At 40.3% G+C, this 25747-nt stretch overlaps 1 protein-coding gene across 2 annotated transcripts in view; it reads left to right on the top strand.

Annotated features, from left to right (window-relative positions):
- The window catches only part of zzef1 (zinc finger, ZZ-type with EF hand domain 1), a 54065-nt gene extending 36220 nt beyond the window's left edge, over window positions 1-17845 (top strand). For both annotated transcript variants that reach the window (XM_072667897.1, XM_072667820.1), the window contains exons 47-54: window positions 105-464; window positions 585-728; window positions 1171-1339; window positions 2371-2469; window positions 3258-3423; window positions 8134-8284; window positions 11971-12042; window positions 15168-17845. In XM_072667897.1, the coding sequence (XP_072523998.1) occupies window positions 105-464; window positions 585-728; window positions 1171-1339; window positions 2371-2469; window positions 3258-3423; window positions 8134-8284; window positions 11971-12042; window positions 15168-15248 (1242 nt within the window). In that variant the 3' untranslated portion in view covers window positions 15249-17845. The remainder of the gene's footprint in view (window positions 1-104; window positions 465-584; window positions 729-1170; window positions 1340-2370; window positions 2470-3257; window positions 3424-8133; window positions 8285-11970; window positions 12043-15167) is intronic.
- Window positions 17846-25747: the final 7902 nt, after the last annotated feature.

The raw sequence follows: 25747 nt of genomic DNA, 5'->3' as shown, positions 1-25747 counted from the left end.
AGATCTGAGATCGGAGCTGCACTGACCCCTTTTAGCCTGGTTTTAGTTCTGACCTGTCCTTTACTCATGCTTCTTTTCCATTTCTGTTGATTGCTCTCCTTCAGTCTAAGCCCAGCCGTTGTGAGAAGGCCACAGAGGAGACCAATGTGGTGACACAGAAGCTGATCACCATTACAGAGAGTGACCTGCAGCTCAGTTATGCCAAGCAGCGGCGCACCAAGAGTTCAGCCCTCCTGCATAAAGAGCTGGACGCGCGCAGCAACAAGTCCGTCCGCCAGTATCTTTTCAAGGTGAACGAGGCCATCGCCATCCTGTACGCACGTCACGTGCTGGCTTCCCTGCTGGCCGACTGGCCGTCTGGTGCCCCCATCAGGGAGGAGGACCTGGAGCTGAGTGGAGCTTCTCACATGGCCTACATCCTGGACATGCTGATGCAGCTGGAGGAGAAGGCATTGTGGGAGAGGGTGAGTGAGGAGAATGTTATCGTGTGACGTGTTTTTACTTTTGTGAGGACATCATTCGTCACTGGCTCCCATAAGATATAATTTATACCATGCCTGTTCTCTTCTAATTCTGTACTTCAGATTCTGCAGAAAGTGTTGAAAGGCTGCAGCCAAATCATGCTGGGTAGTCTGTCGCTTACAGCATGTCAGTTCATGGAGGAGCCTGGGATGGCCGTGCAGGTCCGCGAGTCCAAACACCCGTATGAGAACAACACCAACTTTGAGGTATGAAGCACATCTCATATCCAGTTCAGAGAGGCAGATACATATTAACAGTGATTTGGACAAAAGTATTGGGACACCAGCTCTGTCATTGTTTCCCAAATAAGTGTATCCTGTTTATCCTACTTTTGTTGGAGCATCTGTCTCTCTTGCATTCAGCGAAAGAGAGCAGTAGTGAGTCAGGATGTTTGATGATCACCACCTCACCTCATCCCCAAAATCCCACAAGTATTGGATGGAGTGCCATCATTCAAGAGAATGCTGTTCCACTCATCCACTGCTTTATACCCCTCTAGCCCACACCTAGCATTAGGCATGGTGCCGATGCTGCGGGTTATATTTAAACTTTCCACTGTCAGCATTTTTTTATTTTTTTTATAATCCACACAGCAGCACATCCTGTGTCAACTCCTTGAAAAATCCTCCTTTGCCTTTGCTGTTTCAGGACAAGGTGCACATCCCTGGGGCCTTTTATCTGTCAGTGAAGTTCGATTCGCGCTGCCACACTGAAGAGGGCTGTGACGAGCTTCAGCTGGCCAGCAGTGCTGACTTCCAGCAGGACCTGCACACCTTCAGTGGCTCCTTCCAGAAATGGGCTGACGTGGAGATACCAGGTAAGCAGCTGCAGGAGCTAATATGGTGTTGGTCAAAGCTTACTTTACAAGATTTCTGAAGGATTTTTTAGGCAGCAAAACCTTCAAGTCTTGGAAGTTGTAAGGTGGACCAAGACTTGATGATCCAGCACAACTAAAAGGTAGAGAAAAGGTGAAGAAAACGGACTCATCGGTTTAGGCAACCTTTCTCCAAGGCCCAGTGTTAGCTTTCAAGTATCTATGTGTAGGTGCTTTCGACAGTGGACGGGTCAGCATGGAGCCCCATACACAGCAGGGTGTGAAGCACTTCTGTCAGTTCGGTCAAGATTGGATAGGTCAGATCTTCTCACTTGCATGGTTCTCCCTATTCTTCAGTTACCTTCAAACATAATATCCCAGATCTTGACATGAATCGATTCATATTTATTTATAATTCATGATCATGTTTTGGCTCATCTGTGTAATATGTTGTGCAATACAATATAAGACAAGGTTCTAAAAGTGTTATTCATATTAACCTTCTTGCTCTGTTGTTTGTTCGACAGTATATCGACTATGTTAATAAAATAAATACATTGGAAGCTACAGAAGAAGAAAAAAAGCCTCCTTGACTTCAAATGGGAGTGTAAAAAGATTTTATTCTAAGCCATTTTGGAGCATTTATACTGGTCCATCCATTATAAAATGTCGACACAGTGTAAAGAACTTCCAAAAAAAAATGTGACTGCGGCAATATGCTGCTGTAAACTGAGTGAAGTTTGTATTTTATGCTTTTAAAAATTGTGTTTACTGTCATTGGATTGTTTCTTTTTATTTCTGTACTGAAAAGATATTGTACAAAATCATGATACATTTTGAATAATTCATGTATTGTATATAGAGAGATTCAGTTGAGGTATTCTAATAATGAGAATAATGCTGTTATTGTGTTTTGTACTGTTCCTGGAAGGGCCTGTCAAGGGCTTTAAGGTTAACACAGTTTGTCCTTACCGTAAGAGACGTGTTGGGGTGCTGTGTATGTGGGCTTTAATTGTTCTCTCTTTCTCCTGTAGGGGACACCCTTTACTACAGGTTCATATCAGACATGAGTAACACAGAGTGGGGCTACAAGTTCACTGTGACTGGAGGGCACCGTGGACGCTTCCAGACTGGTTAGTGGCTCATTCCTTCATTAATTCAGTGTTGCATCTTAGTTAAAGTGACTCTTACTTGCTCTGTGTCTGTCTGTACAAGCTCTCCAGCTCCTGTCTGTTTCTATTAGAATAGCCTGACTCCTACATTTACATTGTTTTCCACATCTCCCTGCTCTCACAGATGTCACAGAGTGTGTGATTGATTACTGTAGTCTATACCAGGGCAGAAACAGGTGGGCGCTCCTCGCTGGTGCCTCTGCCGCTCTTAATTAGCAAATTAATTGTATGTGGCACCTCTCTGCCCTTTGGATGAAAGTGAGCTTCTGTTCAGGCATACCATGCATCTTTCCAAACCCTTGAACTGAATGCTTTGTCTAAGGACCAGGACCTGTGAAGTCATTTATCTTTAGCTGGAGTGGAATTAAGGTAAACTTGGCAACTCAGGCTTTCTGTGGCCTTTGAGGTAAACAGTGGAAAGTGAGCCTCCAAGCCAAACAGAAGAGTCCAGGGCTTTGATTCACTTCTGTGATGCCATTTCTGTTATGTTTGTGAGTAAAACTCCTATCTGGATTCTTCTTTACACACTGCTGTCATCAGCAAAGGGAGCAAAGGTGCGCTCCTTGGATAAGTATTTGCTTTTTAATTGTCACTGTATTGAAAGAACTGACATTTCTAGGTCTCTTTCTAGGACTCTTGATTAAAGCATTTGTATCGGTGTTCCCTTCCTGATGATTGACAGATAACAGGAATGCCTTGCATACAAGCAAATGTTAATGTATATTTCATCTGCAATTTTCTAAACCCAGGTTTTGAGATCCTAAAGCAGATGTTGGCTGATGAGCAAGCTCTTGCTCATCTCCCATTGACTGACATCTGGGAATGGCAGGTGGGTGTGGCCTGTCGTCAAACAGGAAGCCAGCGGCTAAAGGCTATTCACCTGTTGCTGCGGATACTGCAGTGTCCTTCTCAGTGGTATGTATTGGTGCTCTTGCACTCTTTTTCTCTCCCTCTCTCTCATTCATGTCAATGCAGGACACATCACATAAGAGAGATACAGATAAGAGATACATAAAAGACAGTTAAATATTTAGACATATTTTGTTCCTCTCCCTTTTTTGTCTCACAATGTCTCACATTAACCCAGTTCTGTTGAAGCTTATCTTGGGCACTAAACACAAACACTGGGTTCCAAAGTATAGGACATGGTTGCAAAGCATATTTGTCAGGATCTTAAATAAATAATGTAAGTCTTCAGCACTCATCAGAGTATTTCCACACAAATGAGTTAAATTTACACCTTGTGTAGTGTTTCTATCTTATACCACTTTCAGTGTTTAACCATAAAACTGTCAGGGTTCAAGTGCCTGACATTACACCTTGCTACTATTCACGGCACTGGTGTTATTTCTTATTGCAGATACTTTTTTCACTTAACTGGTGTTAATGTTCACTGTTGTTGTTGTTGTTGGCCCTCTGCTCTGGAGTTAATTACACTGGCTTACTTAAAATAGTTATATGTTAGTTCAGAATTTAAAAAATCACTGTTTTAAAATAATTTTGGAGACCCAGGACACGTCCAGTATAGAAATGTCTCCATTGCAACATCATAAAGTGGAAAACTTCATTAATTATAGACTGACTGAATAAATGAATGATTAATTAACTTAAACATAGTTTATTCCAAATAAATATTATTTATTTATTTAATACTCTATAGAATATGCACTTTTGTATCTATTTTTGTAAAACAGATGGATGAGTGTGAAGAACATTTTAAAGGCTTAACCCATTAGACTGTACGTAAGCCCACACTTCATACTTTACTCACATAACTACGCTACTGTCATAATTAACATCATTTTAATAGGACCCAAAATAGAGCCCTGTGGGACTCCACAAGATATCCAGTTACCTAATAATTCACACTAGTTTCTGCATTAGGATTTGTACCTAAATAATAAGCCAAGGGGTTAGAGAACCTTCTCTTGGAATGTTCTTTACTAGTTTGGTTCTTTATAGAACGAAAGGTGGTCATCACTCGAAGAAGCATTTGTAGCACCTTTACTTTTAAGTGTGGAGAATGCATTTAGGTGTAATCTTAACACATATATGGAAATAAAAATAACATTTTATAACAAACATGTCTAAAAAGCTTTTTAGCAGCAATAACTAGAAGCAGAAGCACAAGCCCACAATGCTACCATTTTGACCATTTTACAATTTGACCATCACAGTAAAACCATCCATTTACGAAAACTAATAGATGGGAAAGTACATAAAATGATCCTATTCTACAGTATTGAATCATTTGTTGATGCTGTCATAAAAAAACGATCGCTAGGATATGTTTTCCCTTTACCTTAAGTAAGCCGTGTGAAATTTCTTCAGGGGAAAGTCTGAAAAGTAAGACAACTGTAGTTGTGTGTAAATTTTAACACTTTTTTTTTTGACAGTTGCAGAATGTGTAAATGTACAGCCTTAAGACTTTAACTTGAGATAAATACATAAGGTGTTTTATAGCAGCCACAGAAGTTTGGCCAAGAGTTTACAGAAGTGTAGTGCTTACACAGCCCTAAAAGCTGAGCTCTTGAGTTTTATTTACACACTGGGTGTAAAATCAACTCCAAAATCAACACTACTCAGCTGTAAAGTTTGAAAACTCATCCTATGACTGAAAAATGCTGGGCTGTATAGGGGTGTTAACATTAACCATTTGCTTAACCAAACCAAGCGTGATGAATGTGTGTTAAGGCGGAATGGGCAAAGCTCTACACACCCAAGCACCTAAGCCATGTTGATTTGGAATACAGCATAGCACATTACTGTTTGACAGGTGTTCTTCGCATCGCACCATAAGTAAATATCCAGTGCTCTGTTATCAGTGACCGCTTTAAGAGGTTTTACATTTAAAACAATGCTAGGAGAGCATGTGCATTTTTTAACCAGATTTTATTTAGGATGTTGTACAATGTGTACAATTATTGTGCTTAATGCATCCTGTAATGACTGTGTAATACTGTGCAAAAGCTTTAAGCACCTAATTACATTATTTAAAACCATTTATCTCAGCAGGCAGAGCACCTCCCTTGTAAAACTCCAGATCACATTAGAACAGATGCAGGTAATCATAGAAACAGTAAAAAGTGACAGAAATGACTCCGTCATTATAAAGAAAGTTCTTGAATCTTGAAAGCTTGGTTGTTGGTTTCTCCTGGATGCCCCCAGCCAGAACATGGATGTGTTCAATTCAATCACCAGCTCAAATGATTGAACATCATTGAGCACTAATTTACCACACAAGGTGTCACTATAAATAACACTAGACTCCCATGAGGAGATGTTTTGGAGATGTTTTAAGTGATGTAAAACCACAACCTTTCTGTAGAAATGTTTTCTGCATTTATTCTAATTTTAAGGTTTATTGCATAAATAAGCACTTACTGCCCAGATATAGCGCTGTCAAAAATTTCTGTGACTGAACTGTTCAAATGACACGTCATTTCTGGTGATAGAGACTTTCCTATGGTACTAAAGCCATCCAATAATTTTGCATCTGTACAAACCCATGACAAACTCACCCCTCCCGCTCGGATCCGTCAGGTCAGCACTTGCACTCTGAGGATAACTAATAGAGATCAGCTGAGTATAACAGAACCTCAGGCAACAACCTGAATTCTCACCCATTTTTGTTCTACCTACCTGAAATTAGTTAAGCTTTTCCGCACATTGTAAAATACATGTCCAGAAGTATCCATACACCCTTTCACGGTAATCTTGGGTAAAAATCTAATTTTCGTAAAAATATATCACTTACCCCAGACGCAGTTAATAAGCCAAGATGTATGGTATATGATATATGCTTATTTAGTTTAGAATGGTAGATATTATGCTAACATTGATAACAAACACTGTACTTGAGCTATCACTAATTTACCTTTTATAATTTCACACCCATATTATTTGTGCTTTGGGGCAGGCAAATTGCTCAGATTTGGAAAATGATATGCCTAAATGATAAATAGATATGATAAACACAAAAAAAGGTCAAACCGTTACATTTTAGCTTTAATGCATCAATAAGTTATATACATGCCAATTTCACTCGCTAAATGAGAGATATTTTGTTTATTTACATTTTTCACAAAATCCTTTAATTCCTTTAATGCTGGAATCAGAGTATACAAATCCAGTCTGATTTTAACACAGTTTTGTCTGAGCAAAGACATTTCCATTGTCAGGGCCAAATTGGAGTGTCGTGACCAACGAATAGGTCATGTGGTGTGTCATCATTGAAAAACAGTGATTTGACGTCTGCAGTACGTTGCCCCGGCAAAAAGTCTAGCATTGTTTTGCATTTTCCCGCCTAGTTTGATGTGTCCTACAACATGTTCCCTAAAGAAAGGTTGGTTAAGCAGTATCAGCAATACCCATACCTTTTGATCTTTGATCAAGGGACTATTACGACCAAGTACAAAAAAATAATCCATAAGACCTTATTCTGTTTACATAAAGTGAACCTGGTTATTGATGTTACCTCAAGTTCTCTTGGATAGAGGGACAACCCATATTGTCCCCTTTGTGAGATCCAGGAACAACTCCGCAGTGATTTTTCTTATTATTACTTTCTTTCCTAAACACCAAACCGCTTCTGAAGGAATGATTGATAGTTTCTTGACCCTCCGTCTCGAGGACCCATGAGCGTTGCCAGTCTCCTAATCAAGACACAACGCAAATGTAGGCTGCGATGGGTGCCTAATCTGACAGAAATGAACATGGTGAAAGACAACACACAGCTTCTTTCTTCTTTGACAAGAACTGGAATAGAATGATGCTCTGAATCAGCCACACATGAGCCTAAAATCACCATGCCTTATGCTACTCCTTGGCTAGAGGGATATAAAGCCTTCAGCTTTGGACTCAGGAACAGTAGAGCTGTGTTAGAGTAATGGAGCACCATCCACTCAACTTCTAGAAAGAGTTGGAGTGCCATAACTAAGTATCCAGCACCCATATCTGACCTCACTAATGCTATTGTGGCTGAATGCAATCAAACCTCAAACATAACTTATATCTGGAGCATGGTTAGAAAAGGTTTAGCTTTGGCTGAAATCCACAGTTCTCCGCAGTGGCTAGAGTGTGTGCGTAGTGGTTTCAGACTGCAAACCTGTATCTAGGGTCCGCACACTGGTCACCCGCATGACCTGATTTGTATGTGTGGCACTCTTGGTTATAAACTTGGTGCCTGAGTGTGTGTGTGTGTGTTATAAGAGACCTGTGCCTCAGATTTACACAGCTTTTGCATAAAATACTGGCCTCATGCTTCCTCTCTTGATTGTTGCCATGACAACGAGGTCACATGCCAGTGAGATGATTTGCATGTTTTCCATGGTGTCTGGACTCCATGACACAATTAGCCCCACAGGCTGTGTGTGAATGTGTATTTGTGTGTGTGCGCGCGAGTGTGATCTAAAATGAGGACATTATGGTCTGTGGTGTCAAATGGAGAAGGCTGTGGAGGAATAGGCCATGCAAATGCTGTGCCACCGGCCCACCTGTGGCTGAAAATGATTCCACAGAAACCCAAGGCACCTAATTCTGGGGGATGCCAGAGCCTATTTTGGTGTACCATGCATGTGCTTTATTGTGTTTGCAACCAGCGAACCATGTGTGCTTGTGTTCCAGGGGCTGTGATTTAACCTTGCTGAGGCCTCTGTGGCAACTCTTTACCACCATGGAGAGTGGCGTAAGTCAGGACCCAACAAGCATCAACGTCCTTCTCCCTCTGCATCGCGCTCTTACTGAACTCTTCTTCATCGCTGAGGCCAAGGCTATGGTGAGACCACCCTTCACAAAGACAAACGCAACATTCCAAATATTCAACAACTAGAGAAACACTGCTATAGGGCGTGTAGGGACGATTCCGATATTGTTATGCATCCCTAGTAACACTGTTTTAAATAGTATTACTATACATTTAATTACACTACACTCTTTGGCGCTCCAAATGGAGTGATGCCATAGAAGTGGAATGAATGAATCTTTGTAATAGAGATATTGGTGTGTGAAGAACCTTCAAATTGGTAAAGAACCTTTACGTCAAATGAAGGTTCTTCAGACGTCAGGCTCTTTACCCTCACGAATAATTTAAACATGGTTCTTCTATGGCATCATTTAAAGAACCATCTGAAGCACCTTTATTTAGCATAGCAGCGTTCTGCTGAGGCCAAGACCATGCTGAGAGACATCCTTAACATAGACAAATGCAACATGCCAGCCATTCCATAGCAATTATTGAGGCACCACTATGAAGTGTATCAAAGCAGTATTAGTGTATATTGTCACTGTCCAAAATGGTGGCGAACTATTAGTGGAAGCTAATGTAAACTGAGAATTTATTCCAAGTAATTAAGAGCATTTCTATTAGACTATTGATCCATACTGATTTACTAATCAGCCACCAGTACTTGACCTCACTAATGCTCTTGTGGCTGAATGCAGTCAAACCTCACAAATGTACACATTGTACAGGGTTCAAATCATGGAGAAAACATTTTGTCCAACAGACAAAAATGGAGATACATATTTTTCATTGGACAGCAACGATATTCAAATTACACTACACTCTTAAAAATAAAGGTGCCTCAAGTGGTTCTTTAGGGGGAATCCATTGAAGAACCATGTTTGTAATAGAGAGAAATTGGTAAATAACATTTGCGTCAAGTTAAGGTTCTTCAGACCTTTATACATTTCTGTAACATGGTTCTTTCTCAGTGGCATTGCTTAAAGAACAATTTTAGCAGCTCTATTTTAGTCATTCCATCCTAGTTCTGATGCCCCTTCCCGCCTCCTCTGCACATTTTAGTGTTATCCCTGCTCCAGCACACATATTTACTCATTAGCTAATAAGCAAGCTCATCTTTAGTTGAAGTCCATGTGTGAGCAGTGTAATGTTCAGGTCTTAAAGACCAGGATTGAAAAGCATTGCTGTATACTGTAATATACCTTAGCCATGTGTAGAATATACTATTTCAAGTGTTATAAATATTATTTACAATAAAATATTATATGTAGTATAGAGGCAAAACCTTTCTCCATCAGTGAGTCATGTAAGCACTGTAGAATGTCCAGATGAGCTGAACCGTGTGTATGTGTGTATGAGTAAGAGCGAGAGAGAGAGAGAGAAGTTTGCCGATAGAGGGCAGTAGCATGTTTTGACAGCATTTAGAACAATGTAGGCATTTGCTGCAAAAACACAATTCCACAATAACATACAGGTATCTCATACAGTATGTGTAGAGAGCAAGTGAATCTACAAGTAAACCGTCAGCAAGGAAGCTTTGTTTTCTCATCCATATACAATTGACTGTGTGTGTGTGTGTGTGTGTGTGTGTGTGTCTGCGAGAGAGAGAGAAAGTTTATTGAAGAGATGCGACATGAGTTCAGATAATGAATTTTACGCTATACAGTATTTTACACATACTAGGGGTGTTATATTTTGACTACTTTTGTATTCTGTATTATGTATGTGTATGAGATGACTTCTGCCTCATGGTTTTTCCTCTATGGACTGCATTTGATTTCCGAATGAAGTTGCCAACTCACTAACATAAGCTAGATTTTCACCCAAAAGGTTTTTATCAATATTTGATGAATATCAAAACTTTTTTTCTCTTCAACTTTGGCACCTAAACTTTTGTTGCCAACTGAAATGTTGCAAAAACCTGCAGTTGCAGTGAGAAGAGGGAATTGTTGCTGAAAGCGACATTATTCAGAAAATTGCCTTAAATTGCCATCAGCATGATTGAAAATTGCTTTCAATCATGCTGATGCTTCACTGACTGTAAAAGTGAGAATTGCGTCTCTGTCGATGCCACTTCAGACTGGGGGCGCTGCAACTGCTCTATGTAAATATGTGCTCTGCACATGTGGTGGCTGCTCTTCTCTGCAGGTCTATACAATTTTTTATGTGTGCTTTATATGGCAGAGAAACAGGACTTCTCATCCAATGGTTCTGATTAAATAAATAACAAAAAACCTAGAAAAATAAACATTAAAAAACATAAAACACGCTGTGAGAGTATCAGGGAAGCAGGATGGGAAGCTGTAACACATAGAGACCGAGACCACTCTCTCCTTTGGTCCAGACCATGGTCTGAGGCACCTTTCACACCTGCTATTTTGGTTCAGACCTATTGAAAAATCAGAAGGTCAGGACCAAACAAGGTAGGTGTGAAAGCACCCTGAGATTGCAGATTTTAGCTACTGGTTCCCTGTTTATTCGAGTTTGTAATGGGTTTGTCATGTGGACAGATACAAACACCTGCCTCATGTCTTACAGTGTTTATAAATGTTATAAATGGATAAGTGAGGCACTATTTAATTATACATATATTTGTCATGATGAATAGGGCACTGCCTAACACATGTATGTATGCTGTTATGGAAAATGTCCTGGGAAAGTCCTGGAAAATGTTTTCCTACAAGTGTGAACCCTCATTATAAATAGTGTATGCATAAGGAGGCATACAGTCACATTACTCTTATGAAGCTGGTTGACAGCAAAATTTGTTCTGTTGAATTAACCTGCTGCCATCTGGACTTGAAACGGTTGCCCATAGTCACATTTCTGACTTAAGGCTAAATACAGTTGCATGCTTTTGCATTCACATGCTCTCGCTAACCTGATTTAGAAGTACATGTGAACCTGTCTGCACAATTATACACATTTTTTGCTTTGTTTTTTTTTTTTTTTTAGCTCTGACCAGGAAAACTGACACTGACATACAGTTTATTTTAGCAGGCATTCTAGCATTAATACCAGCAGTAATGAGGACCTGAACAGTGTAACTACTGACAAAGAATACAGCATGGATCACTTTCCACTTTTATCAAAAGGATTCAGCAAACCTTTTCCCCCCCCATAGATGGCATTGAACCCAGCGAGGTTCTGCTAAAAAGTGCTGGTTTAAACAAAGAGCTGTGAGATGAAGAGTGGAGTCTGGCTTGAATCAGGACGATGTCTCCTGCAGGACATTTTTCTGTCCCGCTCCAGCTTTTAGTATCCCTGTGTAAACGGTGTAAGCTCGTGAGCATCAGCAGTTCTTATCTTACCCGGAGCTAATCTTCCATTTCAGAGCTCGCAAAATTTATTCAGCAAGTTGGAAAATCAGTTAGTTGCTCTGCAGTCTGATGCTGTGAAATCAATGGCATCAGTGCCAGCAGATGATGGACACACTTGTGGTGATGTCACTGACCTTAGACCCCTAAAATTACTAAGCAGATGCCATCCTGGTGACCTTACTTGATTGATAGTGTTTTTATTGGAATGTTAAATGGCAGTCTGATTGGAAAACCCACTTTCTCAGTGATGACCTGAGGTTCTTTTCCAATGAGGAAACTGTTTTTTAATCAGTAGTGACATCCATACCAAGTTTGTTAAGGATCTACACAGTTCACTGACTGAATTCTCACTCCATTTGAATTCACAGCTCACATGCTTTTGCTTTGTTTGTTCCTCAGGAGCAGGGCATTCTTCAAGAGTATCTGCTTGCTCTAACCACTAACGAGCAACTGATTGTGCGCACAGCTCAGGTAAGGCTACCTTACATGCTCCTTTTTAGACTACTGCTAGTCTGCGTCAAGAACAGTGCACTTGTCGCTGTCCAATGAAAAACATGTATATCCAAAATGGTGACTTTACAAGAGAGGCAAAATACTCTTTACTTTAAATGGTAGGTAATGCAAAATAAGAGTTTATTACAAGTAATTTAGAACATTTCTATTGGTCTATTCATCCAGACATATTTACACTACAAGGTTTAGCAGCTATAGGAAGAAAACTAAAAATGGCGTTTTTGGTTATTTATGCAACCAGTGAAGAGGTTATTCAGTTAATATTGTCCTCTGACTTTGGCCCATTAAGGCAGATCCCTCATTTTAAGTTATGTGTGCAGCGATTTCTTATTTCAGGGTGTATTAAAGTGGCATTGTAGTGCAATCTGTTGCAATAGCTACATACAGTTGTGGACGGTCGTTTACTTACACTTTCCTAAAGATAAATAAGGATCACTGGGTTTTCAGTGGTGTTCACAGTGGTGAACTGTTTAATTTCCTGTTGAATTAAATATACATTACAACATACATCTTTTAATAGAAAAGTAAGAATTTGGTACACACCTTTGCATATAAGGTCAAAATGATACATATAGCACAACTAATATTTGGTTAAATATCCTATAGCAGGTTGCACCTTGACCAGGTGCTTTTGGTAACCATCAACAGGCTTCTGGAATGAAAACTCGGGTGGATGTTTGATGACTCTTCTTGGAAGAACTGGTGGAGTTCAGATTAATTAGTTGATTTTACTGGCACAGACCCCAACTTTAAGGACACTTCACATATTTACGATAGAGTCGAGGTCAGGACTGTGTCTCGGGTTTCATGGTTTCACTGGTTACAAGGTAGTCTCCCTTCTTTATTGCATTAATTTTGTGCAATGTACCAGTTTCACTGGCAGCTAAAGATGCTACCACCACCAAGTTTAACAGTTTCTGACCATGTGGCCAAACAACTCAAATCTGTTTCCCATCTGATCATAAAACTCTCCTCAGTAAGTTTTTATTTTTCTTGTACTTATGTACAGTTGTTTAAATGAATGATCTGCAGTTGTTAAATCTGCATTCTTCTCTCTCAGATCTGTACTGTATTACGTGCTAGTTAATCCAGGAAGTGCTGGATTACCTAAAGTTATGTGGCACAGAGAAGCTGTAGTCAGTCCTGATCACTAACAGGAAGTTAAGTTGAAAGATTTAAAAATTTTTAGCACTACTGAATTAATAATCTAAATTAGTATTTATGTTTTTAGCCCCGTATGTACAACTGTGACCCGGTTTTGGATTTTTTGGAACCTCTAAATATTTAAACTTGTTCATTAAATTCTTGTTCGTTTTCTTTTTTCAAATAAATATGTTGGTTGTACAGTAATTCTGCTCCAAAAAAAGAACCGGTCAAAGAAATTACTAAAAGCTCAATATTGCCATGACATTTGTGTCTGTAATGAGTATATGTACACATCAGGCGTTTGGTCAGTCTAATTTTTGCAGCTAATATTTTGAATAAAATCACACCGCGTGCAGCAGGCTATTCCAAACTCAACTGAGCTATAGGTCTAATAAAGCATTAAACAAATATTGAATGTTTTGAATGTTTGCTTCTCCAACAGTCCCTCACACCACACACTCTGGTGGTGTTATCCCATATTGCGGTGGTAAGCCACCAAACACCCATTGTTGAGAATTTTCCACTGCAACAGCTCTGAAACATCAACGTCCAAAACTTAATTAAACTGGGTTTCATCAGCCACTGATGATACACTATGCCCTCATTTCTCGCTTTCTCATTGGTGCCGTCATGCAAAACTGTGTTCATTCAGTGCAGTGCAGCAGCTCGTCTTCCCAGTTCAGTTTTAATAACATCCCTCTTTACAAAGGGTTTACAAGTGGAACTGAACTCTCATTTTCCTTGTTTTCCTTTTTTTCCCTGCATGATGACATTCATAGTAAACTGATCCAGGGGCCAGATTCACAAAAACATTCCTAGAAAAAACTTAAGAATACTTCAGAAGAATCTTAAGGTAAACACCAAGAGGTTTAATGATGTTTTAAATGCATTTTAGAGACTGACCTTCTGACTATTTACTGTCTAAGACAAAGTTGTCTGTCTAAGAGAAGTTTGATGCTGTCACAACGTTTAACGTTACATTTTTTTAAGAATATCAACTGTCAATGACAAATAAAAGAGGAAATTCTGTCATTTTTTGAAGAATGACTTTTTTCCTTTACATTCATTCGTCTAATTCAACTAAGTGTAGAGCTGCAGAAAGAGCTCAGGCTTTGGTATGGCCTGTTTGGTGAATGTGTTTGAGTACAAGTCTGCACTTGTGTCTTTTCGCGTGTGTGTGAGTGAGCGTGTGTGGGCTGTAGTTTACTCTAATGCGTTTAGTAATAAGCTCCTATTAGCCTGCGTGGTCCAGCTAAAGAACGGAGGTGTGAAGGGGGCCATGCTGTGTGTGGAGGATGTGTAGGATGGCAGTAACTGCAGTGAAGTCTGTCTGTCACTAGGAGCGGTCAGACAGCGGTCAGAACAGTCTGCAGCTGAAACAGGGAGGCACTCTTATTGGACGTGGGCTGTCTGAGTCATTTGTTAGCTGGTTGTTTTTTCTGTTTGTTTATTCCTCCCCTGAAAACATTTAAGTGGATATTACTACAAAACAATAATTTAAGTGTGTGTGTGTGTGTGTGTGTGTGTGTGTGTGTCATTGATTACTATGTGGGTGTTTTTCCTGGGAATTGAAGACCACAGGTGTGTAGGAAAGTTTGATGAATTGTCTTTGCATAATTTCTTCTCTCTCTCTCTCTCTCTCTCTCTCTCTCTCCCTCTCTCTGTCTCTCTCTCTCTCTCTCTCTCTCTCTCTCTCTCTCTCTCTCTCTCTCTCTCTCTCTCTGTCTCTCTCTCTCTCTCTCTCCCTCCCCTCCTCTCTGTTTCTCTCTCTCTCTCGCTTGCTTTCTCTTGCTTGCTTCTTTCTTTCACTCTCTTGCGCACTTTTTTTCGCTCATGTTTTTCCTTGCTCTCTTTTCTTTTCCTTTAACAAACTTACTGTCTCATTCTTTTACTCTCCCTCTCTCTCCCTCTCTCTCTCTCCCTCTCTCATTGTGCAGGCCCTGAAGAACATCGCTGCCATCAGTCTGGCCATCAATTACCCAAATAAATCCACCATGCTGCTGAACTTTTCCCCCTGAGCGAGGACGAGCCGGGGCTGCCAGCACAGTGTCCTCTCGTGGCCACATTAGGCTGGCAGGTAATGGGCGCACCGGGAGAGTCCCTCAGAAAGTCTTCCAGAACCATCCGCCATAAACTGGAGCCACTCCCCTGCTTTAGAAAAGGAACAGAGCAAAGAGTTATCTCCCAATCATTTTTTATTGGTAACGGTTGGTTATTTCAGGGGATTACATTGAAACCATTTCCTTTCTCTGGAAAGGCTCTCGTAACCGTGACTTTTTGCCTTAGATGAGACCAAGGATTTCCGAGTCTGTGCAGTCTTCTGAAGACGGGAGGAAAGCCAGCGGGGCAGCGCTTTTTTCTTTTCTTTATCTTTTTGTACACTCACTTTAATTTATCTAGTTGTTTTACTTGAAGCAGCTCCAGTGCTTAAAACAGGTCAGCACGGTGTGCCAAATTCGCCGCTGTTCCTTTTTCCTCTTATTTATTCTCGTCTTTTTCATCATCGGAAGGAGGGGAAAAAAGAACGAGAAATGCACCTTGGGTGAGACAATCGATCATAGTGAAAGCAGGTCACCTTTCCCCCGCTTCACACAGCCTCTGCCGCGGCTCTCTGTGGACACACGCCTCCTAAAAATACGAGCGGTCCGTGCAGTCTCATCCGTCAGCTTGGCCCGAGACTTCAGTGCAGACGAAATTCCGTAACGAAGCGACAGATAGCCTAAACTTCTCCGCTCAAAGAACCGCTTAAACTGCAAGATCTTTGGGTTCCTCCGACACCTTTAGAGGAGCGAATGTAAAGGAGCGTATCATTTATTTTCGAGGTGAATCTGAATGTTCACTCTATTCACTCCGTCTTTAAACTGTAAGCTAGAGTAGCTACACTTGAAAAATCACGTTCTTCTCAGTTAGCCTCAGCCAACACATTGGCGTAACAGCTGGTTTGACGTGCCATGCGAACTTGCCAGGCTCCCTTCAGCCTTAAACTCCTCCCTAAACTGGTCTCGGGGTGCAGCACGGTCGATGTTAAAGATGTTAACACTTATAATGAGAGAAGACACCATGACTTCAGCCCTTTAAAGAGAAAGGATGTCGACAGATTAGAAACACTGAATTTGACACTAAACTGGGTCTTGTGCGCTCACCATCGCAGTGCTAGTGATGACGCCTAAATTGAGAGAGGGTCTTAACAACTCTTAACAACACTCTACTCTTGGTGTAACACATTATTTAGTGGTGTAATATATGCATCCTATACTCATCTGCATGGTGTCTATGACCTTGAGCAGAATTATCTCTCAGTATGCACACACGAGTTTCCAGCACTGACCTGAGAAAGTTCCTCTAAAGGGTTTGGTGGTTTTTGTTCTCCTGGATAGATCGCAAAGAAATCCGCCTGATTTAAAAAGTTGGTGAAGACACTTTTCGCTCAAGCGATTCCTTTAAAATATGATTGGAGAGTTGAGAGATGAGCGCCATTTAGATTGGAGGAACTGGTTTTAATTGTATGGGGATTGTCTTGGTGGTGGGAATAGGTTTATTTATAGAACCCCTCTCCCTCCCCTGCTCTGCCCTCCCCTCCCCTCCCTCCACACTGAAACTCATAGATCTTTTCTTAGTGCACCTTAATTATCACACGTGTGTTAAAAAAATAAATAAAAGAAGCTTGTTTTTTGGTTTTTATTTAGTTTTAGTGGGTGTAGACTAGCAGAGAGGGTTACAAATGCCAAAGAAACTTCGCCCTGAAAAGAAAAACACCCGATATACTGCACTTCATGACTTCTGTTTTGAGGAACATCAAGGTTCCAGAAGGTAGTTCGATAAGTTTTGCTCTGACTTCAGGATTAGTGGGTGATGGAAAATAAAGTGTAGCGCCACTGTCAGAACAAATCCTTGCATCTCCTTTTTTGTCTCTGTTTATTGATATAATTACGAAATGCCAGCTTCACTTTGCAGTGTATGAAAATGACACGAGGAACACACCAGTCCAGAATTTTGTTACTTCAACGTTTATTGAAAGTCTAAGCTCAAACTCCTGTTTTGAAGATGCAAGGCTTTGTTTCAGACGGCGACGTTATTACCAGATTTATTTCTTTTCTTTTTTTTTTCTCTTTTTTTCTTTTTGCGGACTGACTACAAGTGACAAACGAGATTGGCGTTTGAATTTGACACGGACCCTTTAGTCTTCAGTGATTTTGTTTACACAAATGCAAGTCATGGAGCGTTAGCCACTTTCTGTGCCTGAAACTCCAGTTTCAAGACGGCTGCCAGGTGGAATCCCTGTCTCTCGAAGCCTCAGATATTAATACGTTACGTGCCTATGTTGGAAATGAAGCAATCTTAATTTAACCATTATATCCTTGTAAGAGAATTTCTCAACAGTTATATTTTTTAAAGAGAATTGTATGGCTTGATTTGATCTTTTTATTTCCTTGAATGTCATCTTTTTTCTTATTTTTTTCCTCCTTAAAGTCCATTACTTTGGTTGAAGTTTCATTTGAAATTGACATGGATTGAATGTATATAGCTGTGAATAATAATAACAATAATTGCACATATAGGGAAAAAAATCTTTCATATCAGCTCTCTCCCCTAAATAAATATCAAAATTATTTAATATATTGCTCTTGGTTGACACTTGATTTTGTATGCCATGACACTTGATAAAAAAAAGAAATGAGATGAGTTTATCTGTAATTCGTTTTTAATTAAAATGCTGTTATGATGCTCTAGCACGCTTTCCTGTGTTGACTTTTTGTACTGGAAAAAAAAGGTAGCGTTTGTCTGAATTTCAGAGAGAAAATTTGCACAGCAGTTTGCCAGTTTAAAATCCCTCTTTTTAACTAACCAGAAACAAGCAGCCCAGTAGCTGTATGTTTTTATGCTCCAAAGATTTGGATTTGTTTGCATATTCAACCATAAAGTGGAAAAATAGCAACTGAAGCTTATTTATTCACTTTATTTATTAATTTATGTCTTTTTTTATTTGCAGCTTCTCTAAAGTGCCTTGAACTTTTTTTTTTTTTTTGGCCAATTTGCCAAATGGTTCCCCTCGGTCAGTGTGGTGAGTTTTTTTTTTTTCCTGTGACTTCACAAAAGCAGTTAATTGAAAATAAGCTGTTTTTGTTGCTTAGTTCCTATAAATTTTACATATAAACTTTACTGAAGATGTTTAATAATGTGCAAGCCACATATTTTGGCCCTAAGCTAATAATCACTCAGTAGGATTGTGTTTCTCCTTCCTGCGTTTAGTTTGGATGTAAAGAGGAGACTGTACTCACTGTAGGCTCGCTTGTTTAATTTGTTTTGTACTTCATACAGTATAGGCAGTAGTAAAGTGAGCACTTGCTTTGCTCTAGTTCATTGAATGTATTATGCCAATTTCATGTATATTGAACTGAGAGGCTAGTAATTACTGCAATGCTGCATCGATTACATTTGTAGCGAAGATTCGTCACCTAAAACCCTCTCAGATCTCTTAAACCATGCTGCTTCTTCTACCTTCCATGTTTCTCCTTCACGTGTCTCCAGTATGTGTGTTTAGACTAGGCAAACACGCAATTCCACCCTCTATACCAACACCACAAATGCAATGCAAATAATTCTCTTCTGGGTCAGTGTTTTTCTGCCCTCCTAGAAGGTAAACCATCTGCTGTATTCTGCGATTCTAACCCAAGTCCTCCATAATGCAGCACACCATTCCTCTGTTTTATGGTTTCTGGAGGGATGCACTTCCTTTCTGTTCAGCGGAACAGATTCTTCATCACCTGAATAAATAATAATGTGTGCATGCTTTTATTGTGTCTAATTCAGTCTCTATCTCTTTGTGTAGCACACATCAGCATGGCGACTTCTGTGATTGTCAAAGCCGTCCTGACCTTTCGGTTTGGTTCCTGAATTGATAGAAGACCTGGCTGCTTAATGGCGTAGTTTAATTTATACTAATGTTAAAAACAGTGAATGAAAGCAAAAAGCCATCAATTATCACCAATTATCATACAACATCTATACAGCAGCTACTCCTTCAATTTCTCTCTGGGTTGGAGTGTTAGATCATTGTCTAATTAGAGGAACTAATTGTGTACGGCCTGGTAGTGGGATTATGTTCATTTATGTCCTCCTCCACAAAACAGACAGACTTTAATAACCATCAAGGTCTTCAAGGTACCATGGAATGCATTCATTGATTATTAAGAGTACTTCAATTATTTGATGTATAACTAATAAGCGTGTGACTTTGGTTGGAATGAAGTATGGCAAGACATTTAACAATCCGATTTACAACCCTGTTATTGTGCCTCACACTGATTTTCCAGTTTATGGGGAAAGGTTCTGCATGACTTCACAGATGCCACATAACCTAGCCCATCCTGTCCTACCCTAGAACTGTTACAAGAACAGTGATTATTTGTTGTAATTATTTCTGAATCAGCAGAATTGGGTGAAGATTATTGCGTAACAGTTGGGGTGGGGGGGGTCACAGATAGTTACGTGTGTCCTGGTCTGAGAACATTTTTATAGGTGTGCTCAAGGGTTCAGTCTTTGTTCCGAAATTGAAGATCACCTGGCTGCTTTTACCTTCCGTACCACGAGTCTTTGAGGTATCTTTTGGGGGTGGTTTTCCTCCCTTGCTGGTGCAGGGTAAGGTCCTCAATGTTGCCTGTTTGTTAGAAAAAAGCATAATGTTTGTAAAAAGCATTGTACCACTTTTTGATGGTAGTTTAAAAAAATCTAGCATATACTAATGAATTTACAATATAATATTTGTAATATTTTTGGCATACTGCCCATCCCCAGTTTCTTGCATTCATTCAGTCAGTCACATTCTTGCTTTTTTCTCTCTCTCCCTTTACCCCTCTATGAAAGATGAATGGTGGTGGGGGGATGTGTTATGGTCCAGCTCACTGCTGCTGCTGCTGATGATATTTGGAGTGATAATAAAATCGGAGCGAGAATTATTGGATAAAGATGCTGATGATTCAGTGCGGTTCCTGCACTCGAGCAGCCCCCACATTTCTGACTCAGTCAGCCTCCCCCTCCTTCTCTCACTCTCTGTCCTCCTCGCTCATTCTGACCACCTCTCTCTCTCTTGCTCTGTGTTATGCATTTGGAAGAGAGAGCCCACAGCTGAAATTGCAGAGTGGGATGATGAGGATGATGATGGCGGTGAAGATGTCATCAGAAGGGGACGTATGGTGGTGGGTTAAATGAATTATAAATAACTTGTGACACCGTGACTGCGAGGAGCTTGCTCGCGGCACCCACGCCTCTCAAATATCACCCGGAAAAAAAGGAGGAGGAAGAGTGCTAACATCGGGACTTCAGAGTTATTCTGCGTGAACCGGCCTTCCTTTTGGGGCTGTGGATCTTTTGAGGTTGTCCTTGATGGCCGTTTGGTGGACTAAGCAGAATTGCACAGTTGATTTGTTGGACGTTGAATCAGCGAATCAGTCTTTGGTGCACATAATGTTGCTGAATACACAATAAACTGACCTGGTCAGTGTTGGCTACTGTGGGTGCACATCTGAAGGTGGAAACGTCCCTTATGTAAAGCTTGACAACGCCTTGCTTTCAACAGAAGAGAAAGTGGGACTCCAAACAACCATGCAAGGCCTGATAGACCACCACTAATACTGTCCTGTCGGATAAACTGCACTTAAAGTTTCATCTTTAAAAGACGGGTGAGAATTAGGCTCCACCCCTCTTCAGATCTGAACAAATCCAGGTACAGCTGTTTCTCTGAGAAGACTCTGGACGAAGTGGTTCTACAAGGATGTGGAGGTGATCAGGAAGCTCTTACTGAGACAAAGCAAACTCAAATCAAACTACTAAAGCTGCTGGTGTGCTGGGAACAATGAACTGCATGCTTTATAGCCCAGACTTTAACATCTTTGAATGTGTTTGGGATATCTTTAATGGTGAGAAGCAGAAAATGCTCCATCAACAAGACTGAACTTGTTCCACTTAAGATGTGGAAAGATATCTTTGCAGATTTTTTGAGAAACTGAAAAAGGCTGCAGTGAAGGTAAAGGGTTGGCTCACTTAATACTGCAATATTTGATATAACTTATATTTGTCAAGGTGTCAGTCTAATATTCTGATAAAACACCTTAGATTTTAGAATATTCATGATTAACCTTCCTGATTAACCTTTTCTGATAATTTTGACTGTAAATGAACTGAATAAAGAATGTTCTTTGACTTTTAGTTAGGGTTGGGTTTCTAAGTTCAGCCATGTAACTCCCTTGCTGCATCTTCACTGGTTTCCTTTAGCTGCTGCCTGCATCAGATTCAAAACCTTGGTGCTGGCCTACAAAGCCAAGAATGGACCAGCCCCCCCGTACTTGATGGCAATGGTCAAAAGCTGATCAGTTCTGATAGCCCTTCGAGCTTCAAGTATGGTTTGGCTTAAGCTGCCATCCCTTTAAGATCCACAGAAGACAAGCACGTTTTTCTGTCCTGGCATCGAAGTGGTGGAACGAACTTCCTCTGGGTGTCCGAACAGCAGAGTCGCTCGCTGTCTTCAAACACAGACTGAAGACCCACCTCTTCCAAGAGCACTTTTATTTATTTAGCCGAAGTTTAATGTTGAATATTGTGGTCTCCATACAGACTGTATTTAATAGTATCTAAGCTAAGAGGTATGTTTCGGATCCTAGCTGATACAAACTAGCTAAGGGTAAGCTAATCTACTAAGGGTATGATGTGAGTAAACCGTGAAGCACTTTTGTAGGTCGCTCTGAAAAAGAACGTCTGCTAAAGGCCTTAAATGTAAATGTGAAGGACCGCATCTGCAGAAGTTTTGTTAGCTTGAAGTGCCCAGCTCAGCAGTTCATGAAAGTTACTTCCTTGGTATGTAGAGGTTTTGCCTACATTGTAATTTGACAGTTTTCTCTCCCAGTGTTTACCCTTTTTAAACACTAGTACTGTTGCAAAGCACCTTTACAGAAATCCAGTAATAGGACAAGAGATAAACCATAAAACCCCCAGTTAGCAAACCAAAGTTGACAGTGGCAAGGAAAAATCCCTTAAAGCTGGAGGAAGACGCCACACAAGGGGGACCCATCCTGCTCTGGTCAAAACTATGATGATGGTTAATGATGACAATAGTAATAATAATACTACCAAATAGTTAGAGCCCATATAAGCTTCAATGTAGTCTGTGTGGAGGGAGGGCAACTAGGGCAGACAGCAGTAACTGGTGGGTGAGTAGCAGGAGATCCCAAGGGTCAGTATTCCATGGTGTCAGGCCAGGCAGGTGGGTAGTCCTTAACTCAAAAAAATGTAAAGAGCTGGAATTAGTTCATGGAGAGCAGAGAATGTTGAACAGTATCATCAGGGCAGATCTGACTATAACAGCCAAACTAAAAGGAGAGAGCCAGAAGGTAACACGGACATGGAAGCATCCTGAAACACCGGCATCCATCCGTATATGGAGAGAGGTTGAATTGTGGGGAATTTAAATTCTGCTGAGTGATGATGAAGCTGTACTTCTACGTTTGTCAGTGATTTCTTTAGTTTAGCAATTTTAGCAAAGGAAACAGCTTTCCATCGATACATGTTCCTGATACATATGCTAAACCAGTGGTCTCCAACCCTTGTTAGATCGAAAGTCTAATGGAAGGTAATTATCCAGGAGCAGGACTGGAGACCACTGCATTAAACTGTCAAATAAAACATAACAAGCTTGGTGTCCCAGAACATTTGATAGATGGAAATGTACACTGAATTTCCTGCTGTGATGTCTACAAGATGGAAACGCACTAGAACGTACTAGAAAGATGTGCTGCAAAAAACCTCCAGATCTTGGATCTCTCGGATACAGCGAGAGATTGCAGCACAGTGCAGTGACGTCGATGGCTGGGTGCCACCAGGTCAGCGCTGAGCTCTCCTGCCTTCTGCTCTTCATCAAATGTTCTGCTTTTGTTTTATGACCTAGCACTGAATCAGAGCAGCTTCATTCAACCAGACGCATTAGCGGAGGAATCCGGGACGGAGGCAGAAACTGGATTCTGTCTTTTGTAGTCCTTCTTCAGCCTCCTGGAATGTTACTCTGCTTTGCACTGATGTCTCGTCATGTTCAAGAGGGTTTCATAGATGGGCTCTTGCTTTGTGTCAAGTATCTCAATGCGAAACCTCAGTAGGTCAGGGCTTAGTTGTTAAAGTTGGTTCACTCTAAAACTAACAAACATGACTATTGTTATAGTCAGCCCTTGACTGTGATTTGATTGCATTTACCATGTTAGTAAGGTACAGTGCTCAATGTTGGATGATTTCTACAAAGTACACAGCTCCACTGCTCTACAGCTCAATGCTGGGGTGCCATTATACCCTCAATGCTTCCCTCACAAGCTGATGTGTGTTTTAGGAAGGCTGTGTGTGTGCCTCACCATCTTATGTCAAACTCCATTACATCTCTAGCACAGCACTAGAGGATCTGAGGAAAGTTGCAATTGTTTGAAGTGATGTCTACCTCCCTCTTCCTAGCTTTAGTCTCCTGACTCACAACCAGTAATACATCAGACATCTCAGTGAATAGTAAATGAGCTGCAAAACCAAAGACTAAAATAGGCTGTAGGGATATTGTGATATTGAAGTTTTCTGTAGAGCTTTTGTCCACTTATTAATCATTTTGAAATTGTCTGTGATGCCACATCCTTCTGTGGCCTGTGAGTCCCAGAGCATTTAATTGGTCTTGCTTTCTCTGGGTGGAAAAGATGGCCCTCACTCTCCCCCATTACTCTGTGCAATGCTGCCCAGTGTGGGTGTCTGTTAGCTTGTATATAACAGAACAAGTGGTTAGTGCTCTCCTCCAAGCGTGTTCTGCTGTCCAATGATGGAACTGGTAGCATTGTGAGATAGGAGGAAGTCATAATGTGGCAATTGGATATGACTAAATGAGGATGAAATGGGGTGAAAATGTGTTTAAAAAACAATTTCAAAATCAACAAAATGTGTCAATTGACCATAAAGTTCATTAAAACTGCGCATTCTTGAATAAGGTATTTGTCTTTACTCTGTTCATTGTTAGTTAGCAAATGCATAAAACAACCTCAAGCTAAACTTAAAATCAGAAGGAGGTATTTGGTAATTGAGCAATTCATAATCCGAGCAATTTATTGTTTGTCTATTAAAATAGTCGTTTGTTGCAGCCATACTGGGGATTTTCAGGTTTGTTAGAAGCTTATGGGCTGTAATTTATCAAAAACTAATTTTAACAAGATACACATCCCCATATGTCCCTGCTGGGATGGTTTGTTAGGGGCTGTTAGATAACATTTTTACCAGAAGGAGCCACAGAGGTTTATAAAATTTCAGTACATTTCTGACTGAACTTTGGAGGTGTGCAGCTTTTCCAGGATATTTATCTTTTATGATAAGAGTAAATGGTGAACACACTAACAACTAAAATGTTTGATATGTTTAGTTTTGATGATTCTGTATGGTTTTCTGTTAAATGTGTGTTTTGTGCTTGAATTACTTGTACTTAATGGTCTTTTGACGGCACATTACATGAATGAAAGGTGATCTCTTACTTATGCACAGAACTGTATATACACACAAAACACGAAAAAGATATATTCTGTGGTTTGCTCAGTATATCAGGTGTTTTAGAAATACCTATTCTAGCCATTGACTTAGAGATAAGTACTTTTGAAATATGAGGACTGCTTATTATTTTATTTATTTTTTTACATCTTCAATATTTTTCTAGAAATGAATAGAACGTCTTCTGTTTATTATCTGAAACCTATGAGGTGCAGAAGACCAGAATATTAGATTTGTTTCCTCCTTCTTTCACTATTATTGTATCTCCTTCCTCTCTCTGTGCCTTGTGAGTAGAGCAGAGGTCTTGATTGCTATGCTACACTCCTTCCCTCAAGTGTGTTGAAAATGAAACTGTGGTTAGATCATTTGTCCTTCACGAGAGAGCTGCAAAGAGGTTATTGGAACATCTCTCGTCATCAGGGGCGGTTTCGTTGGGTGTTTTTTCATTGGATTTTAAAACTTGTTTTAGCTGGAAACCACTGTAGCAATCTGTAAGCCTCTATGTGATGCACTGTGCTGTTACACAGCAGTTCACTCACATCATTTACTACATTGTCTAATTCTGTTCACTATAATAGTGTTCTCTATAGTGATCTGAATTTTCCAGTGTAGGAGTTGTTGAGTAGGTCAGTTGTGAACACAGCGATAAAGTTCAGTAGCAGCATTTTGGCCTGGAGTGGCAATGATGGAGATGCCATTCTCCCTGGTACAGTCAGTAGAACATCAACATGGACCTGAAGCTACTGTTTTAAAGTAAAATTGCTGGATAATGTTAGATGTAAAGACTATGTTTACATCTTAATGATTTAATTATGTAGAAATTATGTACAGGCAGTGGATTTCCTTTGATCGCAGCTTTTGATTTTCCCCTCAAGTGTGTTGAAAATGAAACTTTTGTCCTTCATGAGAGAGCTGCAAAGAGGTTATTGGAACATCTCTCCTCATCTTGGCGGTTTTACCACGCTACCTG

The sequence above is a fragment of the Salminus brasiliensis genome, chromosome 1, assembly GCF_030463535.1.
Source record: "Salminus brasiliensis chromosome 1, fSalBra1.hap2, whole genome shotgun sequence".
Taxonomy (NCBI): domain Eukaryota; kingdom Metazoa; phylum Chordata; class Actinopteri; order Characiformes; family Bryconidae; genus Salminus; species Salminus brasiliensis.
Note: the sequence above shows the minus strand (reverse complement) of the source record. Positions and strands in the feature narration are given on the sequence as shown.